Source organism: Lathyrus oleraceus, chromosome 2 (genome assembly GCF_024323335.1).
Source record: "Lathyrus oleraceus cultivar Zhongwan6 chromosome 2, CAAS_Psat_ZW6_1.0, whole genome shotgun sequence".
Classification (NCBI taxonomy): domain Eukaryota; kingdom Viridiplantae; phylum Streptophyta; class Magnoliopsida; order Fabales; family Fabaceae; genus Lathyrus; species Lathyrus oleraceus.
Window position 1 is genome coordinate 392,550,988 of NC_066580.1, and position 13,306 is coordinate 392,564,293.

Consider the following 13,306-nt stretch of genomic DNA (forward strand, 5'->3'; position numbering starts at 1 on the left):
ATAGATGCTACAGGATGCGCAAAACCACTCAGCCAACCATTTTAGGTGAGAACCGGTTGGAACTACTCTCCCAGCCCGTAGTTGGGAAAACTTTTCCTCAGCAACCTTAACCTTGGCTGCCGCTCTCTCAGCGATCCAGCCTCCAATAGTGTCGTCATTTCCCCTAATCTTCACTGCAAAATAGAAAAATAAAAAGAACCAATTAACTACTACCAATTTTGAAATTTCCGTGAAAATTTTGAAATTTCCGTGAAAATTTTGAACATTTTGAACAACCAAAAATTTCAGAATTTTTGATAAAAAAAAATGAATAATTAACGGAAATTCCAAAATTCTCAGTAAAAAATCATGAATATATACTGACAACTCTACATTTCCCGATACTGATAAAAGAGTTTGATCGAAATTCTTAAATTTTCGATAAAAACACATGGATTTTGTATGGTAATTTTTTATTTTATTTTTAACTTTAACGTTTTTTCTCCTCTCAGCTTCTCGTTAAATCCTCAAGCTACAACCACCCATAGTAGGCCCATGGATTTTGTATGTTAAAAATTTCTTTTTTTTGAACTTTAACGCTTATTGCTCCGCTCAGTTTCTCTTTTGTCTGGGACGCTCTTTCTACTTTGAAAACCACCCGTAGTAGGCTCATGAATTTTGGTAAGATTTCTTTTTTTTTGAACTTTAACATTTTTTACTCCTTTCAGCTTCTTGTTAAATCCTCAAGCTACAACCACCCCGTAATAGGCCCATAAATTTTGTATGTTATTTGTTTTTAAACTTTAACGCTTTTTGTTCCCCTCAACTTCTCTTTTGTCTAGGATACTTTTTCTACTTTGAAAACAGAGAAAACAAACAACCATATATATAAAGTGATAAAAGCAAGGAGTTAAATGACAAAATTCCATTGAAGAACTATTAAGAAATTGATTTTTTTTAATTTAATAAAATAAAATACTGAATTCTAATTTGATATAGGGATGTGCAAAATATGATTATTTGAACCATATCTTCAAATTGAATTACAATTAAACAAAAAAATATCTGAAATATTTAAATAATTAATAAACTGAAATAAATATTATAAATAATTTAATTAATAAAATTTAAGTTAAAAATCAGTTTAAATTGTTTAAAAATATTATTAAAAAGACTTTTTAATAAAAAAGATCTCATTAAAAATAATTTGATTTATTTTTTAAAATACAATTATTTGAAAATAAACAAAAAAATTTGTAGGCTAAAAAATTCCTTTTATTCAAAACAATAATATATATTTTTTTTGCTCCTCTCGACTTTTCTTTTGTTTAAAACACTCTTTCTAACTTGAAGACAGAGAAAACAAACAACCACGCATATAAAGTGATAAAAGCAAGGATTTTAATGACTAAAATCTATTATAAAACTACCAAAAAATTGTTTTTTTTAAATTAATAAAATAAAATACTGAATTCTAATATTAAGTATTAGATATAAGGATGTGCAAAATCTGATTATGTGACCCATATCTTCAAATTGAATTACTTTTAAACTAAAAATATTTGAACTATTTAAATGATTAATAAACTGAGATAAATATTATAAATAATTTATTAATAAAATTTAAGTTGAAAATCAATTTAAATAGTTTAAAAATTTATTTAAAAATACTTTTTAATAAAAAAATATCTCATAAAATAATTTGAAAACTTAAAAAAAATACAATTATTTAAAAATAAAAAAAAGTATAGTGAATATTTCCTTTTATTTTTAACTTTAACACTTTTTCTCCTCTCGACTTCTCTTTTGTCTGGACACTATTTCTAGTTTAAAAACAGAAAAAAACAAACAACTACACATATAAAGTGATAAAAACGAGATTTTAAAAGACTAAAATTAATTGAAAAACTATTAAAAATTTAATTTTTTAATTTAATAAAACAAAATATTGAATTTCAATCTTAACTATAGGATGTGCAAAAATATGATTATCTGGCCATATATTCAAATTAAATTATATTTAAACAAAAAAAATCTGAACTATTTAAATGATTAATAAACTGAAATAAATATTATAAATAATTTAATTAATAAAATTTAAGTTAAAAATCAGTTTAAATTGTTTAAAAATGTTATTTAATAAAAAAAGATCTCATAAATTTTTTTTTGAAGTTTTTTTAAGTACAATCATTTGAAAATAAACTAAATAAATTGTAATTTTTTCTTAAAAATTATAAAAACATTTTTTTTTATTTGGAAAAAAGTTAATTCTTCTTCTGAAAATATTTTTTTTAAATTCGGGAATAAATAACTTTTAATTTAATTTTTTTCTACAGATAAAAAAAATTCTTTTAACAAAAATTGTTTTTTCACAAAACAAAAAAAATATTTTTTTTCCCAAAAATTTAAAAAATAGTCATTTTTAAATATCTAAAGAGGAAAAACATCTATAAGTTCAAAATATAAACTAACTAATAAATACACCGTGATTTAAAATTGAATTAAGTTTCAATTATGTTTTTTTTATCATGCTGTCTTGGCATGGCTTATGCCTAGTCATTTCTCTAGTATTAATAAAATTAGCTTTCCAAAAAAAATAATTAAGTTTTACTAAAATGGTTATAGAAAATAAAACCAAAGCATTAAAGTTATTTCCTTTTCTGAAGTTAATAAATCATTAACCTCTTAGATCCAAATAACTGTCGATTTATGCCAACTGTAGAGAAACCATGGTCCCACCAAGTCAATAAAAATCCAAACTCACCGACCCGTTTGATATGCGTGTTTAAGCTGATCTGCACTGTAATACACCCTAAACAAACCCGCTCCTTAAGTCTAATCCACGAGATTTTCATTTTTCCATTTCTATTTTCTTTCTTCCCATAAATCACGCGTAATCTTCGAGTATATATAGCAACGTTAACACTCACATATCTTAAACAGACATAAACACAAACACCTTCTGCGCACTTCTCAACAATGGCTTCGTTACCCAAACCAACTCCACTCTTGAAAGACGAACTCGACATCGTCATCCCTACGATCCGTAACCTTGATTTCCTGGAGATGTGGAGACCCTTTTTTGAACAGTATCATCTCATCATTGTTCAAGATGGTGACCCTTCTAAGGTTATCAAGGTTCCTGAAGGTTTCGATTATGAACTGTATAATCGGAATGATATCAATAGGATCTTGGGTCCTAAAGCTTCGTGTATCTCCTTCAAGGATTCGGCTTGTCGTTGCTTTGGGTATATGGTTTCGAAGAAGAAGTATATCTACACCATTGATGATGATTGCTTTGTAAGTGTGGATTTGTGAATTTCGTTTGTTTATTATTATTTTTTTCTTGGATCGGGAAGTTTGTATGTTTGACTTGAAGTTGATTGGTTTGTTGTTGAGTAGTGAATTGAAATTGAAATTGAATTGAATTGACTTGATATATTTTTTTGGGTTTTAGGGGTTTTGGAGCTAGATCTGGGTTGTTGTAAAGTTTAAAGCTTGATTTGATTTTTGAATTGAGTGTGTTTGTTTGGAATTACTAACTTCATGAATTTATTTTGTTTTGCTTGATTTGGTTTGGATGTTTTGAAAAATATGGGAGTGAGTTTGACTTTGGAAATTGTTCATCATTTTGATTAGATTCAATTTCGTTGGATTTGATTTGATTTGATTTTGGTTTGGATCCTTTGAATCAACAGCATTGACTCTAGTTCAATCAGATGTTAGGAATTTAAAATGAGAATTGGTTTTCAAAAGGAATTGAATCTGAGTTGAATCCAGTTCTAATGATTTCAAACAGAATTGGATCTATTCAGATTGTTAGCATTCATCTGGGTCCTGTTTTTAGCTACCTTTTCTTGAATGATTGAGGCACATAATGTAAACAAATCTTGTAGACAGAATGATTTTCTTTAAAACTTTTCCTTTTGCTTTTGAGGGCTTTTTTTTTGACAGAAGGATTTCCACTCATAAGCGAATTTTCTTATTGTTTTTCCCATTTTAGCTAACATTGAACTATTGACTTCTTTTATATTCTCTGTAGCATTCCCTGTGAATTAAATCATTTTCTCAATTTATTTTCATGATATGTTCGGTGTTGTTTTCTAGGATCTAATTATTTCTGTGAGTTGGTTCTTTGGTATCTGTGAATACTAATAACCGCCTATTGATTCTTTCAAGACTAATTTCACAAAGTGTACTGTTTTATACTAGTACATGATTTCCTCAATGTTTTCTATTTTACTGTGTAGGTTGCTAAAGACCCAACTGGGCATGAAATCAATGCACTTGAGCAGCACATTAAGAATCTCCTTAGTCCATCCACTCCATTTTTCTTCAACACCCTTTACGACCCATACAGAGAAGGTACTGATTTCGTCCGTGGATACCCTTTCAGTCTTCGTGAAGGTGTCCCCACTGCCGTTTCTCACGGCCTTTGGCTCAACATACCTGATTACGATGCTCCAACTCAGCTTGTCAAGCCCCATGAGAGGAACACTAGGTTTGTAGTCAGCTTTTTCATTGTGGTTAGTTGATATTCTATGTTTTTGTTTATGGACATTTGCTTAGTCATTTGAGTATGTTTTTTCAGGTTTGTTGATGCTGTTCTGACCATTCCCAAAGGAAGTCTGTTCCCCATGTGCGGTATGAATCTGGCATTTAACCGTGAACTGATTGGACCTGCAATGTACTTCGGACTCATGGGTGATGGTCAGCCTATTGGACGCTACGACGATATGTGGGCTGGATGGTGCATAAAGGTATATTAGTCATATCTCCCTTTTCTGTTAACAATTCTTAAGTGAACAAGTCAAGGACCTTCATGATCATTATCAATTGCTATTTCTATTACAATTACTTAACTGATTACATAGCTGGCTTTTGGTTTATCCAATATATTCTTAACTTATGGTTTATCCGTGGTCAACAACTGATGGATGAATTTACAGGTTATCTGTGACCATTTGGGATATGGAGTGAAAACCGGACTACCTTACATTTGGCACAGCAAAGCAAGCAACCCATTTGTTAATCTGAAAAAGGAGTACAAAGGTATCTTCTGGCAAGAAGAGATCATTCCATTTTTCCAAGCTGCAACCCTTTCAAAAGATTGCACCTCTGTTCAGAAATGCTACATTGAACTCTCCAAGCAAGTCAAGGAGAAACTTGGAACTATTGATCCCTATTTCATCAAACTCGCCGATGCCATGGTCACTTGGGTTGAAGCTTGGGATGAGATTAATAACAACAAATCTGAAGAGACAACTTCAACCAAAGCTTCTGAGGTTGCTGCTACCAAGTGAAACAACTTATAGTTGATGAGGAAGAGAGTAGTTTTCAATCAGTTTTATTATTGTTATCATATTTGTTAGCATTATATTATGATTCTTGTTGATTTTGCTAGATTCCAGAACAATTTATTGATATTTATGTTATTAATATTTATATTATTTCTGTTATTATAAAAAAAATATGATCCTTAATATATTTGTTATGGTGGGTTATGAGCTATCAAATCAACAACCCACAAGTGTTGGCCCGGTGAAGACTTGGGCCTGACTTGGTGAAGACTTGGGTCTAGAGAGCATGTTCTTCTCAAGGTCTCACGTTTGAATTCTGCTGGTGTTAATAATTTTTGTGTTGAATGGATAGTGGAATTGGTCTTTTTGAATTAGTCGGTCTAAAGGTCGGATATCAAAATTTGAAAAGAAAATGACATGTTTAGTTCTGTGTCCAGCCTTTTTAGTCTTGGGCCTAGCTTTTTTAGTCCCGAAAGCCTTAAATGGGCTGGATTGGTTTTGTTCGTAGATTTGGAAAATTTTATTCCATATCCCATTATTTATTCTTCTACCTCTACGTTATATTTTTTTTTGGACGAAAATGTTTTCATATAAATAATTTATTAAAAATTAAAAAATATTAAAAAATTGACTATTAGAAATATAATTTGCATATTATAATTTGGATTCACCATCTAATGACAGGGCATTTCAGACAACTACAGGTTTTGAAATTCAAACAAGTTTTTTTGTGTGCATTATGAATATTTTGGATGAACTTTAGCTATTTTATAATATGTGGTGAGATTGAATTTTGAAATTTAAATGTTTTTTTTGCATTCAGGATGTTTATAATGAATTTGAGCTATCTTGTAATATGTGATGCGTTTGGATTTTTAAATTCAAATAAAATTGTGCATTTTGGATGTTTGGATTTTTAAATTCAAATAAAATTTTGTGATTATAAATGTTTTGGATGGATTTGAATTCACTTGGAATATGTATTGTGTCCGAATTTTGATATCCAAATGGTGTAAGAAGGATAATTTTTAAAATTCTAGAGTTTGTGAGCATTATTGAGGGTATAATGAGCGACGATTTTTTCCCCATTCTTATGGTGTGGCTCACACTTCTGAAAACCTAAATTTTCTCTCTGATGAGATGCATCTTCGGACGCACCTTAAATATTATCATTCTCCATAAATCAAGCAGTCATCCCATTTTTTCCAAAAATTGGTCAGGAGATGCATATGAGAATATTTATGAGGTTAATTCGAAATTGCATCTCTGAAAACGACTATTTCGAATATGCATCTCCAAAAGTTTACCTACATGCATCTTGGGCAGAAACATTGCCCTAAGTTTGTATTTTTTTTTAATCCAATGTCGTTTTAATTCGTCTAATAGTGCCATAATTTGATTCAAACATTAATATGTGTGAACATCATAGAACAATATAATGCATTTATTAAAAAATATCCCATAACATTACAGACATTATTCTCAACGTTTTGAAAAATAATACTAAAACATCCCAAAAATATAAATAAAAGCATAACCTATTGCGTATGCCTAATGAAACACCCATATATGATACATGTCTAGAATTATATATTATACATAGTTATAATGTTGGTACTGAAATACATAAGTGCCTCATGACAACATTGCACATATTACATGCCCAAAGTGAAATACAAACATGGAACAATATATACAAGGGTGTCCAAAAATATAAACTAGGAACTAGATCACTATAGAATGATCCCAAAAGAGATATCTACACAACGGAAAAAGCCATCCAAAACATCGAACAAATAAGAACATCAAGCTATCTTGTCCTTACCCTTCACCTGCTCATAACTACTTGAAAAATTATCAACAACATGGGGTGAGATAATAATATCAGTGGTTTCCCTATCTTATGGGTTCACTCGACTTTACAAGGTTCTAAACAAAACCTAACTCAAGTCACAAAGGGGAAAATACATGAGTACACACAACTTGCAATGTATGGAAACATGTCTCTTGAGTTCATCAACTCAAACAATCACTAATAGGAAACCATATCAAGGTATCTTTCCCCAACCAACCCTACGTCCAGGATTCTCGACACAAGTCACGAATCCTTGTATCATAATTATCTTTCCCCGGCTAACCCTACATCTAGGATTCTCGACACGAGTCACAGATACTTATCTCATACTTTGACATACGCATGGACTTCAGATTATAAGGGATAAAATCCACATTAAGAATCGTCGCTACCTATGGGACTCTAAACCCATTTCAAGCCTTTTACCCATATGAGATTTCGACCTACCATGAGATCCACCGCTGTTGGGATTCAAACCCAGTTCATTCAAGTATCAGTGGATACATCCCAATTCTTACTCTACATAAGCATTACAACTTGGGACAGCACAATCCATGGGTTTCTTTTGAGTACGTGATTAGATAAAACACAACATGATTGTATTCGACAATCACAAGGTGATCACATTCACCATGACATTCACAAAAATAACACATGTTCCATACAATTCCTATCATTACTAGTTAACAACTAGTTGTTCATGACACACACCTATGTCTTATTGCGTACAAGCATTTCCATCTAAGTCATTCATCATGCCCTAATTATCCTTATAACTCATTCTATTAGTCTTGCTCTGAATGTTTCTTCACCAATCATTATGAATTTCTAGTCATTTTATCACATTCATATATCAATTATTTCATAACATATTAATCATGCTATCATATATGAAATATAGTTGAATCAATGATAATTCCATGCCCACATATAATAGGACAAGTTACATGATCCTTAAGATGGCTTAGGAACCTTAGAAAACATGATTTTTTCTCCAAAATCTAAAGGATACAAACGATTGCACCAGGACCACAATCGATTGCATCAGTGTCTAGAATCCTTTGTTTCTGTTTTTGGGGGAAACAATTGATTGTCATCTTAGTGTAATCGATTGCACTGTCTGATTTTCTGGTTTTTCAGTAATTTGTGAAGGTGCGATCGATTGTAAGACAATGACAATCGATTGTCACTATGAGTTGTGTCAAAAATACCCGTTGAAACATGTTTCTATCCATCTTAGCCATACCCAAACGTCCCTAACAACAACCAATCATAAGACACAAGATTTTCATGGTATAATACACCAATATCCATCATCTAACATTAACAATATACACTCATATAAAAACAAAACAATCATAGCAATTTCTCAAGAATGATGGAAGAAAACATAACAACATGTTAAGATTCATCAATTTCTATTTTATGTTTCTACAACCCTAATTTCTACATTGTTTCTACCTAGAACTCACCTTGAAAATGAGATGAAGAGTTTGATGGAAGATGTTGAGATGAGATGATGAAGATATATGATGATTCCAAACTTTGTTTGTTTCTCCAAGTTTCTTCTTCTTCTCTCCACAAGTTTTCTTCTTTCTCCAATATGCTTCCTTTCCTCTTTTTCTATTTACTGATACATTATAACATGAATTTGGAAATGGGCAAAGGAAATGGTATTTAGAAAAGTTGGTAAGAGTGTGTTAGAAACATGTGGTCAAGAAAATAAGAAGGGATTGTGTGGTTGGAAAGTAATAAGAGTATTAAACAAATATCCCAACTGACACTACACTTTATATATTTGTTCTACTAGAGTAATTGACCCATTATTAATGTTATCAAATTGTCCTTTTTATACCAATTAATAAAAGGTCAGTTCCAAATAATATAAATTAAGTCAATCTGAGCTCACTAGTTACTCTATTTATCACAACTGATAACTTCCAGATCACATAGGAACCCGGTTGCCTCAACTGGTATAAATTGGAGTATTTAATGAAATACGGGTTATTCATCCTCCCCCTTTAATTAAAAATTCATCCTCAAATTTAAAATTTACCTGGAAAAGATGAGGGTACGCTTCTCGCATTTTGGACTCAAGCTCCCAAGTAGCATCGCCCGAAAGTAATTCATCCCACTGAACCTTAACCAGAGGAATATCCTTGTTTATCAACACCTTAGTTTCTCCTTCCACAATATGACTTGGTTGTAATTCAAAAGTTAAGTCTGCTTTTACTTTCACTGAATCTGGAAGAATAGGCCGAAGAGGATCAGGAATGAATTTTCGGAGTTGGGATATGTGAAAAACATCATGCATCTTAGATAGAGAAGGTAGTAAGGCTAATCTTTAAGCTACTTCACCAACCCTTTCTATAATCTTATATGGTCCTACGTATCTCATACTTAACTTCCACGACTTAAACGCCCCTTTTCAATCTCAATCTCGGAGTAACCTTCAGAAATACATGGTCACCTTCTTCAAATTTTAATGACCTCCTTCTATTATCTGCATAACTCTTTTGATGATCTTATGTTTTCTTTACCTTATAAAGAATCATTCTTATCTTTTCCATAATTTCTTGAACAATTTCCGGTCCTAAAATCCTTTCTTCACCAACTTTCGTCCAACACAAAGGTGTTATACATTTCCTTCCATACAGAGCTTCATAAGGAGTCATTCCGATACTTGTATGGTAACTGTTATTGTATGCAAATTCAATCAATGGTAAGAGCTATTTCCAATTTCCTCTACTTTCAAGCACACAAGCTCTTAACATATCTTCCAAGGTCTGTATTATCCTCTCAGTCTGACCGTCCGTCCGAGGATGATTAGACGCACTCAAACATAACTTTGATCCCATGGCCTGCTGAAATGCTCTCCAAAATATTGAAGTAAAATTTGGATCTCTATCCGATATAATACTAGTGGGGGCACCATGTAGTCTCACAATTTTTGAAAAACAGCCGTGCAAGATGACTTGCCTTGTACGTAGTTTTCACGGCTCGGAAATGTGAGGACTTAGTTAACCGATCCACAATCACCCATATGGAATCATAACCACCTTGTGTACGAGGTAAACCAACTGAAAAGTCCATTGAAATAATATCCCATTTCCATACTGGAATCTCTAAGGGTTGCAACAAATCACCTGGCTTCTGATGTTCAATCTTTACCTGGTGGCATACCACACATTCAAACACATACTATGGAATATCCTTTTTCATTCCAGGCCACCAATAGTCCTTCTTCAAGTCTTGATACATCTTTGATGAACCTGGATGTATGGTAAATGCACCTTTATGAGCCTCTTCTAAAACTTTTCTTTTCAGTTCTACATCACTCGAAACCCAAATCCTTTGATTAAAAAGAACAACTCCATCTGAAGCTTGAGTGAAACCTGGTTGAATCAACATCTCATCTATCATTTGTCCTTGATGGATTTCTTCTCTTAGATTGGAATTAACATTCAAATTTCCATTATTACACCATTCTGAGTCCAAGCAAACTGAACGTTAGGATCTCGAAACTTTTCCAACAATGCATACTCTAATATCATCAACTCAGCTTTGAGTATCTCTTTCCGACTTAATGCATCTGCCACCTTATTCGCTTTACCTGGATGGTACTTTAGCTCAAAGTTAAAATCTTTCAAGTAATCCATCCATCTCCTCTGACGCATGTTCAACTCCTTCTAATCAAACAAATACTTCAGACTTTTATGGTCACTAAACATCTCAAAACATGCTCCATATAAGTAGTGACACCACACCTTCAAGGTAAATACAACAACTGCTAATTCAAGATCATGAGTTAGATAACTCTTTTCATGAGTCTTAAACTAACGAGAGGCATATGCTACAACTTGGCCACCCTGCATTAGCACTCATTCTAGTCCCTTCTTAGAGGCATTAAAAAAAACTTCATAAGGCTTACTAGGATCAGGAATAATTAAAATAGGAGCATTTGTCAACCTCTCCTTCAAACTCATGAAACTCTGTTCACACTTTGAATCCCAACTAAAAGAAATCTCTTCTCGAGTAAGTCGAGTCATTGGTAAGGCCAACTGAGAAAACCCGTTAATGAACTTCGATAGTAACCTGCCAAACCTAAGAAACTTTTGACTTCGGAAGCATTTTTCGGTCTTTCCCAATTAATAACTGCTTCAACTTTAGATGGATCCACTGCTACTCCTTCTTGTGATATTACATGACCAAGAAACTTAACTTCGGTCATCCAAAATTCACACTTACTTAACTTAGCAAAAAGTTATTTCTCTTGCAATACTGATAAAACAATTCTTAGATGTTCTTCATGCTCTTATGGAGTACGAGAATAAATAATAATGTCATTAATAAAGATCACTACAAATTGGTCAAAGTAAGGTTGGAATATCCGATTCATATATCCATGAAAATAGCAGGCGCATTCGTCACTCCAAATGTCATAACTCTTAACTCATATTTGATGATAGCCCGATCGTAAATCAATATTCGAGAACACACATGCTCCTTTCAATTGATACAACAAATCGTCTATCCTAGGTAGGGGATGCTTGTTCTTAATGGTGACTTTATTCAACTGTCGATAATCAATACATAAACGCATACCACCATCCTTATTGTTTACTAGTAACACTGGAGCTCCCCATGGTGAAACACTAGGTCGAATGAAATTCTTGGTCGATAACTCTTCCAATTGATTCTTCATCTTTCTCAGCTCGAGTGGTGCCATACGATACAGAGAAATTGATATTTGGGCCGTGAAGCGCCATGAAAAAGAGATTTGAATTGTGAAAAGAGTTTGGCAAGTCTAATCATTGGAGTTTAGAGGGCGACAAGTATCTGACCCTTGACTAAGTACAGTCAACGATCAGAGTACTTGAGAATCGAGAGGACCATGGAGTCCTAACTACTCTTTTTCTCCCTCATAGCACCTAGATCTAACTTGCTTGAATCATTAGATGTTTTAAGGGGGAAATTCAAGTGTCAGGTCCTCAGGCTAGGTACGACCGACAACCGAATTACTTGAATGTTGTGTATAAACACATATACCCCATTTCACATTCCAATTTGTTATAAAAATGTTTTGAAAAAGGTACTTGATGCTGGATCAAGCATTTGAATTTATTATGAAAAAGTGTGTTATATAATAGAGGAGAGATAGAATAAGGTTGAGAAGAGAATGGAGAAGAGATGATAGATAATGGATCATGGAAAAGATGGAGAATGCTTGACGTTGGATCAAGCATTCACGTTGCAATGGTGTGAGTTTTATTCGGAAAACAACTTGACGTTGAATCGAGTACCTTTTGTTTCTTTAGAAATGCTTTATTTATCGTTTTATATTTTATCTTGGTTATTAACATGCATGGTGAACTAACTAGATTGCAATAAATCTAAGGTATTACATGACTATGGGATAGGGGAAAATTTAACCCACAATGGGGGGATGAATCCACATAATACAACATACATGGGAATGGAAAGAATACAAGCTACAAACTATTAACTAAATACCATGCCTAAAGCATACAAGTGGCATGGCATTTCAAACAATACAAAGCTATTGAATGAGAATGGAATAGTTAGGAGCATGGATAGCTAGGAATGAACTTGAATCTCCAAGTCACATTTGGACACAAAATAACAAACGAGTTAGCATGAGATAAAGTCGAATGAATGAGAATGATGCAATAATATCTAAGTACATACAATGGTTAGAATCGATTCAAAAGATAATGGATTAATCAATGAAAAACAATCAAAGATCTAACCTATGATCATGGAAAATAAAATTAGACATACAAAGTATTCATCACCTAAATTGAAATGGGATTTTCAATTTACAATATGATCATAAACCAACGAATCGATTAAATGGACAATTAAAGTGACTATTAATTCTAAAAATTAAAATCTACCTAAACACGAATTAGGATCACAATCAATCAAACGAGAAATTAACAATATAATATCAAGAATTGAATTCTAATCTACACGATCAAACAAATCAAATTTAGTGGAAATTAACCTAAGGTCTAACCATGGCAAAATCAACCATTAACCATATAAAATCCACACAAAATCCACAAAAACAAATAACGAGATTTAATGACTAAAAATTAATCATGGCAAGGTTAATCAATCACGAATTAATTCTGGAAAATTAAGAAAC

At 32.4% G+C, this 13,306-nt stretch overlaps 1 protein-coding gene across 1 annotated transcript; it reads left to right on the top strand.

Moving 5' to 3' along the window:
• The first annotated feature begins 2,707 nt into the window (after positions 1–2,707).
• Positions 2,708–5,654, top strand: LOC127119698 (probable UDP-arabinopyranose mutase 1). Its single transcript, NM_001427390.1, has 4 exons — positions 2,708–3,279; positions 4,230–4,480; positions 4,571–4,739; positions 4,929–5,654. Exons 1-4 carry the CDS (start codon positions 2,959–2,961, stop codon positions 5,280–5,282), a joined length of 1,095 nt encoding a protein of 364 aa, NP_001414319.1. The 5' UTR covers positions 2,708–2,958; the 3' UTR covers positions 5,283–5,654.
• The last annotated feature ends 7,652 nt before the right edge of the window (positions 5,655–13,306 follow it).